This window comes from Epinephelus moara, chromosome 19, assembly GCF_006386435.1.
Source record: "Epinephelus moara isolate mb chromosome 19, YSFRI_EMoa_1.0, whole genome shotgun sequence".
Taxonomy (NCBI): Eukaryota; Metazoa; Chordata; class Actinopteri; order Perciformes; family Serranidae; genus Epinephelus; species Epinephelus moara.
This window is the reverse complement of record NC_065524.1, coordinates 24454358-24473786: the sequence shown is the minus strand read 5'-3', so window position 1 is coordinate 24473786 and position 19429 is coordinate 24454358. Positions and strand designations below refer to the sequence as shown.

Sequence of the window (19429 nt, the reverse complement as noted above, 5' to 3'; positions counted from 1 at the left end):
ACGTGCCCCAGGCACAACATTTAGCTCCAAATCCACAAAACCAGCCTGAAAATGAAGGAAATCTGAAACGACTGCATTAGAGTCAATGGAGCACAGCTGTGTTGTTGTCGGACCCTGGTCTGGGCCAGTCTGATGTTACGTTATGATTGGCCAGTCTGCGTCCAGGGGCAGGACTTAGCAAAGGATCAATTGCAAATGAAAATGACGTAATTGTATACTACAAGTTAATCACATATTTAGTAACAAGAAAAAAGGTTCAACGCCAAATAAAAAGAAAGGAAACAACAGTGAAATAAAGTAAGAAAGGTTATATATATTGTGACAAACCTGCACATTAAGTGGCAGAAAATTAAAAAAATTAAGATATATGTGACAAAGACAACAAAATTTGTGAGTGTAACTCATGATAACTGACAGCAGGACATAGGATAAACTGTATGAAAACACAAAAGGGTTCACGCTCACTAATGCGCTAAGTTCAGAAAACACTTACAAAATTACAGTATCCAAAATCTAAGAAGATATCTGTTCTAATCTAACAGTACTGATATCATAATATAGCCCAGCTATAGTTTAAGGCATAGTTGAAGCTCCTCTTTCGTTGCAGCCTATAATGTTATCGTCTACTTCTCATGCTGTTTTATGATTGAGCGTTCCCTAAGGCTGCTGTAACAAGCTGCCCACATGTTCACCACATTGATACATAAATCAGGTGTACTCAGGTTGATGTGATGGAGTAAAACTGGAGCAATGTATAGTTTAATTATCCATAAGCAATTTAAACCCAGTGTGTATAGTTTGGACTTGAGATTGTAAACAAATAAGCTGCCATTCTTCTACTTAGCAAGACTTTGATCCTCTGAAGATTCCTTTGCTGCAGCAGTAATAATTTGGTAAAGTCAGAGGATCTAGCCACTTGCCTTATGATGTCTCAGGGATTTGGCAGGCCTAGAGAGGGTTGAGTCTTTGTTATAAACTTTCTAAATTGGAGATACTTAAAAAAGTGCTTTGGTTGAATTCCAAGCATTTGTCTTATATCCTCGAAACTTTAAAGACTACATTGTTGGATAAATCTGTGACTTACTAATACCCTTGTCCGCCCACGTCTTAAAGCTCGAGTCACCAGTGCCTGGAAAAAGATTTTTAATTTGGTCAGATATCCTTCAGATCATAGAGGATTATTTAAATCACTCCCATTTGAGGGTTAGTAAGAGCACATTTACGCCGACTTCTTATCTGAGAAGTCTTCGGCACCAGTGTGAGATAAAATCGACCTAAAAGACAGCAGCCTTTTGATTTGGAATTCAGCCAGAATCACATCTGATCTCGAGCCAGAAGGAAGTCTGCTCCGAGGTCTGTCCTGATGCCCCCGCAATGTGGAGCGCACTCCTGTGTGCATTCAAATGGTCAGCCATTAACACGTCTACAGCGCCTCAGGGGGAGAACACAAGCTGTGGTACACTGAGGGGGAAACCCTAATGGCAGATAACATAATACATGTGGTATTTCGTGCATTTTGAATTTTACGCTGATAATTTGCGTTGAGACAGGACAGTAAACAGCTGTTGTTAAATGGCACAGTGAGATGTAAATGTGCTGTACCTTGGTATCAGATCGACTGCCCGATGAGAGGACATGTATTTGCCTGTGGTGTTGCTATTTTAATAAGGTTTGAATAGAACTTGCGTGTGTGAGGTGCATCACAAGTGAATTTGGAGCTGTTGTAATACAGAAGCGTGATAAAGGGGATTTTATTAAACACAAAAACGGGAAATGAGCTGGACCGTGTGTTGGCGTGGATTCCTGTGAACTTATGAATAACACTCTCTGGAACAACAACAACAAAAAAAAGACCATTAGTGGAATTCCAGTAATTGAATAATTGGATTACTTAGTTTCTTAGCAGTTCCCTCACAGCCTGCAGTGTGTGAGGTGTCCAAACCAAGCACTGTGCTCCAACTACTCACCTCTTTCAGAGATTAATTACATGGTCATCCACAGGAAATTATTGGCTTTGTCCAGAGTCAAGCGTTTAGTTTTTCGCTACCTGATGTGAGCTTGTCTTTGCCCTTTCATGAACCCATCCTCAAGACAGTGCTGTTATTAAACCACAGACCGCCCTTCGTTGCACTTAATGAAGTTTGGTGTCTTCTGTCCTTTTGAATCAGGCAGCTATATTTTTCATACAGACATATATTTCATCTATTTCCATCTTTATGTCACTGCAGAAACTTTTCTGTTTCCACACTGCTACTCTTTTGCTGAAGGGTCAAACAATTTTTGCTCTGCTTATTGTGATGCGGCAACGCACAAGAGCCACTTCGATGAGGCCATTTGGCTGGAGTTGTATTGCTAGGCAACAGCTTGGGTACACATTTACTTCCTGTCAGCTGATGTCATTCACACACACTGGACAAAAGGATAACGTTTCTGTTGTCCATTGTAAACTGGTCTATAAGGTGTACCATCGCAGCTGCCAAGAGTATAATGTTGGCATTGTACATTTCTACAAACCATGGACGTGTTACATTTGTACAGATTACATGTACATGAACTGAGTTTCTCATCACGAGTAGTAGGGGATGGTGCATGATGTGACACCTAGCCGATTTGTAGCGACCAAACTGGGCATTTTAAGCCAAAAAAGAAAACATAAAAACCCCAAAACTTTTCCTTACCCTAGCCCAATAGTTCTCAAATGGTGTGCCGTGATGCCAGTCCAGGTGTGCCGTGGGATTTTGTGATAACCACACATTATTATTGCAATATTCAACCAGGCCTACACAAAAAGTTATGAATTAATTTTAAATGTGGAGGCACGGTGGTGCAGTGGTTAGCATTGTTGTCTCACAGCAAAAAAGGATGCCTTGTTCAAAGCCAGGGTGGGGGAGCCCTTCTATGTGGAGTTTGCATGTTCTCCCTGTGTCAGCGTGGGTTTTCTCCAGGTACTCCAGCTTCCTCCCACAGTCCAAAGACATGCAGGTTAATTGGTGACTCTAAATTGCCCATAGGTGTGAATGTGCGTGTGAATGGTTGTCTGTCTCTATGTGTCAGCCCTGTGACAGTCTGGCGACCTGTCCAGGGTGTACCCCGCCTCTTGCCCAGTGTCAGCTGCGATAGGCTCCAGCACCCCTGCGACCCCCAACAGGATAAGCAGTTACCGAAAATGAATGAATGAATGAATGAATGAATGAATGAATGTATCAGTATGTTGTGCTCACCTGTTTCCTAATTAAGAGGTCAACTCTAGCTAAAAAAATGTAATTTAATTCATTTTGATTTAAAAAACCTTCACGGGGAACGTATTTGTCACTGTTCGCGCATGAGAATTATTAGTGTGTGACACATCAAAAGCCTGATTGGCAGCCAGTGTGAGGGATGATAACACTTTAAAGGAGAAAGCCTTGAGTGGGACAATGGATCGCTTTATTGTACGGAGCAAATTACAACAAAGCACCAGCAAAGACGACCTACCGCTGAAAGACAAGAGGAAAAAAAAAATCTGTCAGTAGACATTATCATTAATGCTACCTGTCCTTTTTTCCCCTATTTTTATTGTCTTATGTCGTGGTAACAATGTTAACACATGTTAAATAAGCTGTCGTGCACAGATATGAATGCAGGCGTGCCTTGAGATTTTGGCTTGCCCTTTGGTGTGAATTGGGACCAAAACATTTGAAAACCACTGTCCTTACCAAATGTCACGAATCCGTGGTTTGCAGCAATGTACAATTTCAATATTTATTCTGACAATTGGGTGTACAACTGATGATAGACAGTCCCCTACATCACTCAAGGGATCATCTTGAATCTTTTCTAGAACTGATCAGATCAGGGGTGTCAAACTCATTTTAGTTCACAGGCCACATGCAGCCAAGTTTGATCTCAGATGGGCCGGAGCAATAAAACCATCGCACAATAAACTATAAGTAACATCAGCTCCAATATTTTCCCTTTTGTGTGTAAAGAATTACAAGTACATTCTGTAGACGTTCATCCCTTTTACAAACAGATAAACAGTCTGAGATGTCTTAAGAAAAATAAGTGCAATTTCAACAGTATGACTCAGTTTTTCCACATTCAGTCAGTCTACTTCTCACTGCCATCACGTGCATTTACTGTAGTCACACATTTCCTGATACAGATTCTATTGAGCTGAAGCTGCCGATTGACAATATTTTGCACAATTTTTAGTATCTTTAAACACGGTCACAGTAGGTATTCATTGTTATATCAGAGAGCTGTATCCTGCTCAGGGTGGAAACGCTTCTGAAGCAGAATTTTACATGAAGTAGGCATTGTTTAACTTGCTCCTGAAACCTGGCACCTCTTACTCTAGTCATCTAATGGGCCGGATTGGACCCTTTGGCGGGCCGATTCTGGCCCGCGGGATGCATGTTTGACACCCCTGGATTAGATAAAGGCCACAAACACAGAGGGTTTAATTGGGTGTTCGCTTACAATCTTGGAGCTGGAAAAACATGGCAACCATTGAGGATTCCATCTAAACTATTCATCATCCATTCTCTATCTATTACACCCGGGTCTAATACATCGTAATAAGGAGGTGGCGAGTCATCTTAACACTCCTCACAGTTCACTGATTAGTCTGGCACACATTCATTGGGCTCAATCAATTCTCAACGGCTGTTCTTTTGGACTTAATTCTTGAAGCGCATTGAGCTCAGTAATTATGGTCTTTATAGAGTTTGCAAAGCTGTAAAAATTGTTTCAGCGATACTCAGTTCATGAAACATTTTTACAGTGGCTTTTGCAAACAAGCATCAGGGGTTCCCTTTTTTTCCCTGGGAGAAATCCCGAGGTGCACAGGAAGTTGTATATTTTGTGTTCATGAAAGCGACAAGCCTGTTTGGAAGGAGCAGAAAATAGAAATGAGTGTTTTCAAATATGTGCACTGACGAGCAAGCTTCAAAAGCATAGCACCGTTGTCGACTTCATCAGACTCAACAAGTTTCTGAAAGTGAGCAGTCCGGTGATTATGAGCCATTATTACCAAAGTGAAAGAAGCATTTGAGCGAGGGACTAGAAAGGAATTTATTGTGCATGTTTTTCAATCAATCTAAGGAAGCTCTTATGAATACTTAAGCTGATGATAATGAAAGATGCACAAGCACTGCATTGTTAAAAAGCTAAATGGAGAGACGTCCCTGTTAGTTTTTTTGATCTCCAGCTGTTTCTCCATTTGAGTGGAAAAAGAAGAGAGTTGTATGAGCTCACACACACACACACACACACACACACACACACACACGCAAAGGCTGTAAAACATGGGCAGTGAAAACAGCAGGGAAGTAGACAGTAAGCTGAAGATTTTCCCTGCATGTATCATTTCATGCTGGGTGTTAATGGATGATGTATTGTCTACCGTGGCGAAATAGGTGCTCTGTCGTTACGATGGGGTGGAGAAAAAATACAAAGTGGAGAAAATAATTTGTCCTGAAACGTGGCAAGTTTTTTGGAGGCCTTTTGTCAAAGAAGTTCACAGCCCTCTCTTACAAGATAACGTATCAAACGGTTTCCTCTGAGGATGACTCGTCTGCTCTTATCATCTTGCCATTTTTCATCAGTAGCCTCGAGCCAACTTGAACTGTTTTCTTTGGGTTTTTGCTCTCTGTGAATCAGACTTATGTTCCCGCTGGAATGCTGAGTTTCCCGGAAAGTATACATGCTTGATGAGGCTTGTCTAAACACAGTGGCAACAGCCACCCCCTCCGTCACGGGGGCAAAGAGCCTCTTACAGTGTTAAGAAGAAGCCTGAGAGAGGAAATGCTTCTCCGGGCTGCACGTAAGCACACAGGTGTTGTTCAGTTGCTTTTACGTGCGTGTTTCTTTTATGCTTTCACAGATTGGAGGCATAATGTAAAGACATGTACAAACTAGGAAGCCTCAGGAATGCATGGGCAAAACTCTAACCTTTTCTCCTTACCCACTCAGGCTGTCAAAGGAGCTGTATGTCCCTGTATCTGAAAGCTTAAGGCTGTGTCACAGTAAATTGTTATTAAAACTAAGGACATTCGTGATGCACGCCGCCTATACAAACACTGGTTACTGGACTCATCTTCTCTATCTCGTGGCTGACCAGCTGAGGTCCATTTGCAAATGTGATCCTGAATATTGCAATAAAATTCAAATACTCTCCAAGATAAGCTTGCTCTCTGTGAATTTATGTAAAGTATTCAATTAAGAGGAAAACTGACTGTGTAAACAAGCCTCTACATCCGTGAACAAACATGACAGAATTCAGACTGATCAACGGAAAATGACAATGACAAGATAGGCAGCAATATGAAGTGTGTTGAAGAACATTTTAGATTCATTTGCTCTGCTCAATATTTCAACACAGTACTGCTCACTTGTGGCTGTGCCATGGTGAAATGTACACCCAAAAAAATAGAGATAAGTTCCTCAGAGGATACAATACCAACCAGTCAGCTTGCTGTATCAGTGCAGTCATGTTTTTTTTAGCATGTAGTTTTGTTAGCAAAAACCTATTATAAACTGAAAAGGTCAGAAGTTATGTATTTGTTAAATATCGCTCTTCATAAGCCAGAAATGTTAGGTAATGCTTTTTCAATGCACAAATATGTTTCAGGCAGGAACACTTTAGTCACAGAAAACTTAATTTCCATTTGCAGTATTATATTTGGTGGTATGGCTCTGTTCTGGGGCCTCTCTGCCTTTCTCCTCGCCTACGCAGAAAGCCTAAGGCGGAGAGACCACACCTCTCTGCCCTTCCATGCGCCTACCTTGAAAGCCTAAAGTGAAGAGAACACACCTCTTCACCCTTATACGCACCCACGTGGAAAGCTTTAAGGCAGAGAGAGCATACCTCTCTGCCCTTCCATGTGCAAACAAGGAAAGCCTGAGGCAGAGAGAGCACACCTCTCTGCCCTTCCATGCACCTACATTGAAAGCCTAAGACAGGGAGAGCAGTAGCAAAGACCCCCGGGAACAGAACAGAGCAGCATCAATGACAAAAAGAAATGACATTGATAAGTCAGACACAGCATGAAAAGGAGGAGCTGGAGTGAAGGTGAGTTGCAAAGCAGCATGTAGAGGAAGCAGCAACAGTAGGCAGGCCAGAGCAGCTTAAATAGGGCGTCCTGAATGAGATTTGCCAATTGGTTGCATAGAAAGGAATCATGTAACCTATCAGCTGACTCCCTGCCATCAATCAGCTGCTCCATCAGCTGATTGGGCTGTTTGAGATTAGCTGATATAGCTGGGATGTGAGCTGAGCTTGACATCGTGTCCTGCCTGAACTAACGCTATGCTCAGTTTTCTTTGGAAACAGATCTGAATGGTGACTATGTAAATCCATACATGCTGCAGTAAAAATATTTAAGAGCACCCATTGTGAAGGACCGACCTCAAAGGGAAAGTTTGTATTTTTTGAAGTTGGTTGTATGAGGTGCTTATCCATCGTCAGTGTAGTGAAACAATAACTCTAGTGTGTGACTCTAGTAAATCCAATCAAAGTCACACAATAACAGAAACAAACTAACTCATCGAGGCAGCAGTAGGCCAACAGCTCCTGTGTTCTGCGAGGTAAAATTATAGTTTTTGTCAAAGGAGTCTGGTTAGTTAAAAGAAAGCACAGGTAACAGCCTGTGTTCCCTGACGGAAAGGGCTATCCAACGGCAAGGTAAAGCAGTGACAACATTCTTAATAAAGTATACACTTAACCCTTTGAAACCTGAGCAAATTGGCTTGATTTCTTACAAAAACATGGGAAGAAGGCAGTGAGCAATGAAAGAAGAAATGACCCCAAAATGTCTGGAAGAAATTAATAAATAAAAAAACAAACAAGAAAAGTAGTACAAAATAAATTTAAAAAAAAAAAAGAAGAAAAAGAAAGTTAAAACAAACAAACAAACAAGGAAATGACCTGGAAGAAATGCTTTAAAATTCTAATAATTCTGTACCATAATTTAAAATATGTATTAATAAAGATTATAAATTTGTATATTTTTTCCAAGCTTTTTTCATTTTCCCAAGTTTTTGTTTTTTTTTCTTTTGCAACTTGTGAGACATTTCTTACCAAGTTTCTCATTGACCTTTGAAAGAATCGCCCCAGTGTGCTCAAGGTTCAAAGGTTTAAATACTTGCGAAAGGCATCTGAAAGCAGCACGAGGTAAGTGATGTTACTCCAGGTTTCAAAGGGTTAAACTGATATTGATTTTTTTTAGGTGGCTAAAATATGTTTTGGTGCAGCACCCCTCCTCAGCAGTACACTGTTTAGCTTCCGTGGCGGTACTCCTGTTTTCTTCCTTCTCCAAACTGGGAGCATGCCAAAAGCCATCTACTGTAGGTAATACACTGACGATGGATAAGCACCTCATACAACTCCACTTCAAAAAATCTTAAGTATCCCTTTAAGGCGTACCATACTGTGTCTGTGAGTTATGGAGTGTTAAGCTTTAAGTTGAATTTTCTCACATTGCTGCTGCTGCATTGCTAGAAAACATGACCCTGCACAGGCTTGGTAGGAGGCAAGTAGCCCTTGGAAACTCCACTTTGCAAAATAATCTTATCTTTTTCCAGCCCAGTGATCAAGAGCACTCTGGCTGGGTGCCCCCCAAAATGAAGCAAAAGCCCTCAGACACCCATCATCCACTCCATTTCATCACTGAAACTTTGTTTGCTGCACATATCGAATGTAGCAGAGGACCCCGCACACACCTGGGTAATCAGGCAGGAAAAATGAATGTGCAATTTGAAAAGCATTATGCTTAATGGCTTTATTTCTGTGCATGTTTCAGACGGGAAGGTGGAGGTGACGAAGGAGAGCCTGAAGCTCTGCACCATGGGGCCGGGAAAGGTGTTCGGAGAGCTGGCTATTCTCTACAACTGCACCAGGACTGCCACGGTCAAGAGTAAGTCTTCACAGACACCTGGAGAAAACATCCAAAGTGCTCACATCAGTCTGTGTTGAACATCCACGTGTTCCCCCGGTGACAGATAATGTCACCTGTTCACACACGCAAAACACACATCCACTGAAATCTGTTCTCTGGGTGCGGAGGATTAGAGATCTCTCTGCCTGTAAGATATCAGTCCTACACAGAGAGGAGGATCACACAGCCACTGTATAACACAGATAATATTGTACCTCAGTTATGAAACGCCCATCGCCACTCTGTGTTTTCACAACACTCCAGTTAAGTGTCTTGCGAGACCCCCCGTGAGCTGAATGTCAAGATCTACTCTTTTATGTGTCAAAGCTCCAGCTATGAAGGATGCACAGTGGGTGAGTAGGTGGTCTATCAGACTGGCGATTTGAACAGTCAGTCTAGTAGAGTAAGGAAGAGGAGACTGAGAAAGGACAGGACAGATGGTGGACTACGCACATTTGAGACCTAGTGTGCGAGAGGAGTGTGTGTCAGGATGAAAAATGTGTGTTTATGTGAGGCAGGAAATGGGAAAAAGCTAGAAATGTGTCTTTGGATAGAATAATAAATAGACAAAAAGGTGAGATGAGATACGGTCTGGCGAGTGGAAGTGTTTTTGTGCAGATGAATGCAGCTCAAATTGAGATAAATCAATGTAGGTCAGTGTCTGAGTGTGCTCCAGTTGGCACCTAAGAGCATACGCTTTCATAATTCATTATAATAACTATTGACGTGGTGAATAATTCCACACACTGCGAGTTGGTTGATTTCTGCGTCTGACCCAGGTATGTATGGATGCATGAAGGGCAGGGGGTGGAGGTGGGGTGGGGGTGAGGGTCCCTCGGGCCCGTGGACGAGGTTGAGAAGGCGCGAGTTGGAGTGTGGAGGAAAGCCGGGTTGATGATGGTGGCAGCGAGGTTGCTTTCCCCTTACTGACCCCTTTCATGTCCCGTGATCCACTACGACTGACCAGCCAACCTGTCGGAAACTCCCAGCTCCCGTTGCTATGGCAACAAGTGCCCACAGGGAGATGAGCCAACTCTTATGGGATAAAATATTCCCCTTCCCACAGGCGACAGAGTGTCTGTCTTTTGCTTTTGTATATTCTTTTGCCTGCCACCAGCCCCACCAGCATGTGCTTGGTGCCACAATCTTTAGAAGTGTGCGTCAGTGCTCTGCTGGTGAGGTGGCTGCTTAATAAAAACTCTGCACGGAACAAATGATGTAATCGTCTACACGGGCAGAAGTGTGTTTACAGTCTGACAGGGTCACTGGCGATGTCTCAGAGGGGGGCTGTCTTGGTTTAATGTATGTCTCTGTACAAGAATGTACCAAGGAATTCAGCCGCCGCGTAGGAAATTAGAGGTGACGGCCTCCGATGGAAATCGTGCAACCACCTGATGAATGTGCATCGGGGTTCAGCTTCCAATCAGCTAATTCAATTTGATCTGCATGTGGAACCCTGCAGGAGGATATATCCTCAGTGTAATTTCAATTTACATTGCATGGTCTCCTAAGTCATAAGCATGAATAATTACTCTCTGTAGAATTAAGATGACGAACCTGCTTATGTGGACTGTGTACAGCACCCCCCCCTCCTTTCTCTGACTGCAAGGTAACTGAAAATATAATGATATTATTGCTAACTGTGATAATGGAGAGATTATTGGAGTCTGCTGTCTATTAAGAAAACTCACAGAAACAATTAAGAGCAATTATGTGCAATAACTCATTTAGAGAAATTGCTTGCAGTTGATTTGAACACAGCCAAACCAATCATGAGCAACTCAAGGGTTTTTCCACTACAGAGTGTTTATGCAGCTGACACAATGATGGCATTTGCATTGTTTATTTTAATTGTGGTGCTGAGTGCGACATGTTGTGGTGATAAACCGGCACAAATGTTTAAAATCAGACTTGAATTTTAAAGCCAGCATGAAAAAAAGAGAGATTTTATTCCTTCCAGTGAAAGTGAAATGAGCTCGAACTGTCGTAGTCCAGCTGCTTTTACTGTAGTCTTAAAGCGCTGTGACAGTGAACGTATTTTAGCCCATTTACTTTAAATTACTGCCAACCGTTTCCAAAGCATGCTACAGAGTTTCTGGATTTTTTTCCCATTGTGACTATCCTATCTTCCTCCAGGCATCATTTGGTTTCTATTCATTTCAGAACATTATGAAAATCACTGACTTGAGACTGGCTTGATTTTGGAAATTCATCACAGGGAGCATTGTGTCTGTCTGCTGGCTTTCCAAATCAATCTGCACTTACAATAAAAGGGATAACACTACTCTGACAACCACAAAAGCAGACACAACATTCACTGTGATAGACTGTCTATCACACATTTAATTTTCAATCTTTGGAAGCTGTTTGTCAGACTACACTGTTGTGATTAGAAACCAGTGATCGACTGGAAGGAGGGTAAACACATTTTTGGAAAATAGCTGGCAGTCATGAGATGAGCAGAATCGATCAGTAAAAGTCTCTAAAATGCAAAATTATTGCTGCACTCTGTTAAACTAAAATTCTGCATGAACTGAACGCTCAGTAAAACACATAATTAATACACTAAATAAATAAAAAGTGTTTTAATTCTTTAACTGTTACAAAAACTAGTATTGGAACATTTTACGCAGCAAAATGTGCAAGTATTCGTCCAATTACAAAATCATAAGAGCATGTTTTTCAGGATTGAGACAAAGTTACAAGCTATGAAATATTATAGGGATTGGCTGAATTTATATTAATTCTTGCATTTCCATGCAAATACCTGGAGGGACTGACAAGGATATTCATTTTCCATCAATTCTCCTCCTTTTCAGCCTTCAGGTGATTTCACGTATGAGCACTTGCTTGGATTCTCCTGAGAGAAATGAATCCTGTAAAGTAGGTTCGTCCTCTCTTAAGCATTTGGAGCAGGACTCCCAGGCTGCGTAGTGTCCCCCAACAAGCTCCACCAATCAACCAATGTTGTGTTTAGTTTCAGGATACACACACTTAAGTGTAGAGTTATGTACACATCTGGGGTTTGGGCTCTGTCAGTCTTGGCAGATGAGGTGTGATTTCACATGCAGCCTGAGAGAAAAATGTTGCCTCAGAGTCAGTTTACAAAATCGTCCCCTCGCCATCAAATCCATATCAGATCATTTTCACATGACAACAATCGGGGAGATGCTGGCCGAAGAGAAGAGAGGAGGAGGAGGGTGGGAGTGAGAGACAAAAGAGAGAGGTGATAAATAAAGGACAGCAGTGACAGCGAAATGAGGGAGCCACCTCAAGGGATGCAGGACAAAATTGGTATTTTTTTGTCTGCAGACAGACAACAGAGAGGGACGGTGGCCTGCTGCTTGAAAAAATTCCTTTAAAGTATCAAAATGTCACCGTTTCCTAAAGACTTGGACAGCATAACAGGATGCAATTCAGCATGGTGTGGCATAAAGCTGTGCAGCAGCTGACAGTAGTAAGCATCACTGTGCCACTTGACAACAAAGGGAAAGAAACAATTTAAAAAGATATTGCTGTCGTGGTGCGGTCTATTTCTTGAAAGTGCCTACTTGAGCTGTAAAATCCAAGCATATAGTTAGGAACTTCAAAATCATAATAAAGGGGGTTAACTCTACAACTAGCAATTATTTCCATGATTGATTTTTTTTCTCTCGATTCATTTGTTTGGCATAAATGTCAGAAATAGCAAAATAGCAGTACCAATATTCTACAGCACACAGTGACATCTTCAAATGTCTTGATTTGTACAATCAACAGTTAAAAACCCAAAGATGTTCAGTTTGCAATCACATAGAAGAGAAGAGAAGAGAAGAGAAGAGAAGAGAAGAGAAGAGAAGAGAAGAGAAGAGAAGAGAAGAGATGAGATGAGATGAGATGAGATGAGATGAGATGAGATGAGATGAGATGAGATGAGATGAGATGTAGCATCTCCATATTGACAAAAGTTTTTTTTTTTTTTTTTAAAGATTATTTTTTGTGGGCTTTTGCCTTTAATGGATAGGACAGTGTGTGAAATGGGGAGACAGAGAGAGAAAACGGGGACTGACACGCAGCAAAGGGTTGCAGGCCGGACTTGAACCCGCAACCGCTGCAGCGAGGCAGTGCCTCTGTACATGGGGCACCGGCACTATCCACTATGCTACCGACACCCCGTATATTGACAAAAGTTTAAACATTATATTTGTATGCATGATCTTAACAGCTAACTAACGTTAGTGGGTGGTCAACAATCCAGTTTTGAACATCCGAAGAACTTCTATAAAAATGAACTGCTTGGCAACCAGACCAGGTGTCTAATTGAGACAGGTGTTTATTTGTCAAAATGTGTAGCTACACCGGGCTAGTAAAAGGGACTGGGTGTTTCATAGGGACTAGGCTTTTAATATAAGTTTTACGGTAAATGGCTAATGGCAATTTACACTTAACAATTTTGTTAATGAGAGAGACAACACAGGAGGAAGGATACTAACTGTTATGGTTTTTGTTTTTGTTTTCTGTTTCTTAATTCAGAACCACAATCAGTTTAAATCCTGGTACATGAATTGTGTGATAACCTCTGTATATGTAAGGTGTAAGTTATATGTCACTTTGATTAGTCTGTTTTAATTTGTAACTTTGTCTAGACTGACAAGGTGTCAGTCAGTGTCTGCATAACTGACATGTTTTTATGTTCGTGTTTGTAATGATTTGATTTTTGTTGTGAACCCCAGAAAGATTAGCAACCGCTGAGGTGGAAGCTATTGGGGATCCAAATAAAGAATAAAGAATTTTGGCCCTGATTTTCTACTCACCGACAGTTTTTGGCCCCACAACAACGATCGCTACACTTGTCAGTTTTCAAAGAGGCGATTGATAAATTCGCAGATACATTGCAGACGACTTAGAGATAATATCTAGCAGGTTAAATATCTGGACCTAGCTCTGTATGCTACCTTAGCATAAAGAACACGCAATCCTTGCCACCGGCATCTCCCCAGCTGTTCTCTCCTCCATACTGATTTCTTTCTCCTTCTAGGTTTTTGCTGCAATTCGGCACGCAAACTACAGCTTTTAGAAGCAATCCATTTTGGGAGACAAGAACTCCTGTCTTGCTTGTAGTCTTTATTCTCTATTCTCTATTCTCTAGTCTCTATTCCACCAAAATTAGCGTGTATACGCAGGTTATATAAACACGGGTTAACCCGCTAAAAATAGGCTATAGTAGGCTATAATTGGCTTTCCCATTGCCAGGAGACAAGTGTGCCTGTCTGTGTGTGTGTGGGTTTTTCTGGTGTGTCACGTTTGACGTCACGGACAGACCAGAGAACAGATTAACAGTAGAGAGGAGCATGGAGACCAGTGGTTACTTCTTATTATTTATCCCTTACTTATTCAGTCTGTTTTTCAAACTTGTTGAAGACTAATTTGGATCGATATTTGTGTGCTGCTTGGGCAGAGACTGACGGTATTTTGTGGTGGCACGTCATTGCATTTCACCGGTAAAGGAGCTAAAATTAACACGTTCACCAGGGTGTTGTGTTCCCATCAATGTCGATCGCAGCAGGACACGATTAATACCTATGACTACTGCAGAGTCATTTGACCTGGGTGTAAATGCAGATTAAGACCATTCCCATTTGTGCAGTGGGAAAGAGGCTGTAGTGGGCTCAAGTTTTAATGTGTGAACCTGTGTTGCTGATCACCACATCTATCATCTTTTTAAAGGTAACTACTGAACCTTCACCTTCACCTTCACCTTCACCTTCAAATATAGATCTTTTTGTGACGAGCAAATGAAATAGAAAATACAGAAATAAAATTATGGCTCTAACAAATACGATATCAGATCGTGACACACACACAAACACACACACCAGCGCATTGTTCAATAACAGTGGCTCTAAACGAGTGTCGGGAACCCTGACATTATTTTGGACCAGTCCCCTCTCGGAGAGTGAGGTCACTGCCAGTCACTCCTAACACAATCAGCGAGACTGATTATCTGTGTGCTCCATCTTAATGATAGTGGTGGAAAAAGCAGTCTCAGACGTCATTACAGAAACTCAGCTGTGCTCCCAGTGGGGATCGTTTCTAATGCACATGAATGCTTTAACATGACCGGATTATAATATCCGAATAATAACAATGTCATAATTCATCTCGAGAAGCACCAGTGAGCATTTAAAGGAAGATCCAGAGGAGGTGGGAGGCACACTGCGTTTGAAAGAAAATCCTTTTCAGCTCTACCCATCAAGTATACTGCTGTGTATTTGCCTGCAGCAGCCACAAACACACACATTTCACACACATATACTCCTCACTTTCAGTCACTCTCTGTCACTCACTCTCGACACACACACACACACACACACACAGTGAATGTTGTACGCCGCAGTCAGGTTTGACAAGTATTTATTTTCATGATGATCAATGTCCAATACGGGTTGGCCAGTCTTTACAGCGGCACGCCTTCTCTGTCACGCTCCCGTGCACACTAAGAATAGGCTTCAGCTTTTTAAAGGAGCGTGGGGTTTGCAGGTATTGGGATAAACAAGCATGGCTAAGAAAATTGCAGTATTTAATTGACTGTAAACTAAATGACTGGGGATTACAAAAGACAGATGTTGCATGGTGAGCTTTTTTTTTTGCCCACAAAACAAATCAAAAAGGAGTTTGTTTTCTTTGTATTTGAAACAATCAGAGTAAAAAGCTTAATTTGTGGATTACAGCATCATCTTTGTCATCCTGGAGGTAATTCAATAAATGCACAATTGGGTGAAGATGATGCCTTTAAATTGTTTTAGTGGGTTTTTTAGAGTATTAAGCATCTTATTACTGGAATTAGTGCAGTGGTTCCCAACTGGTCCAGCCTCAGGGTCCAGATTTATCCTTAGTCATTAGTTCTAGGTCCATACAGTTTAATATATTCAGTGTCATACTTGATTTTGGCCATACTGTCGAGCTAGTTTGCTGTTTCTGTCAAGTAGCTGTCCATTGGTCAGTCAGTCTACAGCAGGAAATTGCACTTAAAAGTAAAAGCTCCTTAACGGGAACTCACTGTACTCAGTTAAGTGTGTTTTTTACAAACTTAGCGTGTTTGCAAGTCAACTGAGGTCCATTCAGAATAAGACAGCGACCCACTTTTGGACCACGACCCATCAGTTGGGAACCACTGGTCTAAAGTGCATGGTGCAGGTGCATTTAGGGAGTGCCCAGCTCTACTTTTGCAAGTTAAATGGTGCATAATCTGGGCAAAGGGGTTGCATTTACTTCCTATATTAACTATAGGTGTATTTTGAGTGTTAAATTTGAACTAATCAGAGTCCCATCTCCCATTCCCTTTAAAAGCTTTTCTATTTATGTAGTGGATTTAGCAAACTGGAGAAGCAAACACTTTTCTTCTGAGGGTAATGAAGTAAGAGAAGTAATGTCACTACAGCAGCTATCGTGGGACATTAAAGCAGCAAAACTCAAAACTGTAGTGATAAACTTAACAGCGAAAACAGAACTAAACTTTTAGCTTCTGAAATAATTAAGTTAAGCTGCTATTCGTGCGTAAATGTGCACAATTTTCCTTCAAATTAAGAGTCTGCCGTGGAGCAGCAGTGAACAGCAGCTCTGCTCTGTTCACATTACAGCACTGTCACAAAGGAGGAAGAGTGCAGGCTATTGCTTTCCCTGATTATGCCTTGTTGTGCTATATGTGCTTTAACTTCTATATATATTGACTTGGGGGTGTCTTGGGGGTGAGCCTGCAGTCAGATATGGACATTCAGATGCCACTACCTAAGATGACAGCACCGGTCGTTCAGCAAGCCCATCCGCCTGCTCGCACGCTAAGACCTGCTCCGTTTGCGGCCCTTATGTTATTAATATTTTCGTTATTGACGATGTATTAAGTCACCCACCCACAGCCCATGCACGTGTCCATGTGTGTGTAAAAGGCAGAGTGTATGCATGTTGTGCTCCTCCAATAATGCACCTGACCACACCTCTTTTTAAGATGCAAGTACATTTGCTACTTACACAACATGGGCGCTGGGCGTGAAAATGACAGCTGCTAGCCATGAAACTTGCACTGTTCTGTGGTGCACTTTGCATTGATTGTGTAAGATAGAGCTGCATGTCTTGTATAAAAAAATCCACTTTTACACACATTAAATAACATCCAGTTTCGAATAAATGTCAGAAGAACACATTCAGAACGTGACTGGTGGTCGATGAAGGTGCACATCAGACTCCAAAGGTTAAGAATCACTGATGTGCTGTATGTATAATGTATAAATGTATTCAATGCATATTGATTCCAGCCACTCCATACGTAGACGCTACATACCGTGCATCAGATATTCATCTCAAATTGACATTTCCTTTCTCCTAATGATTCCCATGATTTGACATTTGTGCTCCATCTCTCCCCCAGATAATGTGAAGATGAAAATGAAAATGAATATGGATGGCGGCCATTCAAGCCATGACTGAATCTGTCCTTTAAGATAAAGGCTCTGTTTTCTTGGACGTGCACATTGGGAGAGGGACTTTGCAACATGCGCCATTGACTCGTGAAAACAGAGCTCTGACTGCCAGGAGTTTGCTGTGTACTATTGTCTATTGTTTCTCCACAACACGGGGATGAATTCAATCCTGTGAGGTTCACCTGAATGTTCGGAGCTTCTGAAAGCACCCTCACACTCCTTATAGACACCACAGACATGTATAACTACGCACTCTCTGATGTACGCACAATAGGCTGCATTTCTCCAGGTGCAGTTTTAGAGTTGAAACTGCTTTATAGATTAAACATGACAGCTAGCACAGAGTCATTGTTTGGCCATCAGTATTCATACACACACGCGCGTTACTAAAAAAAGCCTCTCATATCATGGTATCACAGAGAGAAAATTAAGCCACAGCCGCAGCATTGTCCTGGAGACTTCTGAGAATGGCCCTTGTGACAGAGTGATAGCTCAGCTGTTTGAAAGCCCTTCCTTCCGCTGGGGAGTGAGCAAACAGTCGTCTTCCTAATCAGTCTGAGAGAGGGAAATGTGCATGTGAGCGTGTGTGTAAATGTGCGAGCGTGTGTATAGTAGACTACGCCTGCTCAGTCTCAGGAATCACCCTGTCCGCAGTGAGTGAATCTTGTTTTGGCAGAGCGCGATGAGTTACAGGTTCGACTCCTTAGAGAACGGCACCAAGTTAAACACTGTGACTGGCGGAGGATGGCGGCTTTTTCTGGCGACTCTGTTGTGTTTAAATGACACAACATATGATTTTCAGCCTGTCAGCGTGCCCTCTGAGTCTCTAACTCTGTAGCTGTCATCACAAAGAAATGCAGTCGACCTACAGAACATTTTTTTTCTGCACTTGAACATGTTCTCCAACATGAATTGATTACAGACTGTAAGTTCACCTCCAGCCTCTCTCTGACCCCAGCTGTATGATTCCACAACAGCAATGCAAAGTCTTGGCCTCCTCTCACTCTCAGGCTGGATCTGGCGCAGAATACCAAGTACCCGCTGTTTATCTTGCCAGGAGAGAAGAAAAGCAGCATTTCATACAATTTGTTTTCAGTGTGATTAAAATCAAGTGAGTGCAGAATGTAAAAGCACCGTTGGAACAAAAGACTTTCCTTGTGTGCTTTTTGAAAACCAGAGTGAGCACTTTCACTTTGCACTTCAGATATGGCAATTTCCCATAAATCCAGCTGAATGTCAAAACACTGACACAGCTATGCTCCATAAGCATTATATTTTTGCTCTCATTCTAATAATTAGCAACCGTCAGCAGCTACATTAGCCACGTTTAGCATTCGAACAAACTCCATTATGGTGCTGATGATATAATGCAAGCATAATCATTAGTTTGCAGAATCACTTAGTAGCAGTTAGCTCCTCTCTTGTTCCTGCTCCTGAACAACATTTATGATGATTTATGATGGGTATACGCCACTCTCTTTTCTAGCTGGGTGTTCTACCTGAATGAACCATAAATGTAGCCATCTGTGGAGGTGTTTTGGTACATTAGGCTGCCATGGTCTCTGCTGCCTGGCTTTGTTCTGCCTTTAGGGTATTTGGTGGTGATAAAGATAAAAGAAATCAGTGACAGTGCAGACAAGTTGTGCCTCTTGTGTAGTCATCAATATTAAATTTGAGACTGTATAATAGATTCTGGTCACAGATACAAATGTGCCAAGAACGAATGTCAAATTTTGAAATACTTGGAGAACACTTCTTGTCTTTTATCAGATTATTATTATCAATTTTGTCTATGCTGGTGTTTTTCCATTTCATTTCATATTTTTATAGATAATAAACACATTTGTATTTTTTCTTGCTCTTTTCTACTGCTTATTTTTGTTAAAATCGTAGAGATAAATTCATCCAATGTAGCTGCAATTCATAAATTCATGTATCTTACTATATAATGACGAAAACTCTGTGTGTCTGTGTGTCTGTTCCACGTTTTTCTCCTCACTGACTTGGTCAATCCATGTGAAATTTGGCACAGTGGTAGAGGGTCATGGGAGGATG

General features: G+C 41.6%; 1 protein-coding gene and 1 long non-coding RNA gene across 3 annotated transcripts in view; one reads left to right on the top strand and one right to left on the bottom strand.

Moving 5' to 3' along the window:
• Window positions 1-19429, top strand: part of LOC126406366 (cGMP-dependent protein kinase 1) — a 146452-nt gene that overhangs the window by 47262 nt on the left and 79761 nt on the right. For both annotated transcript variants that reach the window (XM_050070576.1, XM_050070575.1), the window contains exon 3: window positions 8784-8897. In XM_050070576.1, the coding sequence (XP_049926533.1) occupies window positions 8784-8897 (114 nt within the window). The remainder of the gene's footprint in view (window positions 1-8783; window positions 8898-19429) is intronic.
• LOC126406369 (uncharacterized) overlaps window positions 1-19429 on the bottom strand; it is a 202746-nt gene that overhangs the window by 110435 nt on the left and 72882 nt on the right. The window lies entirely within an intron of this gene.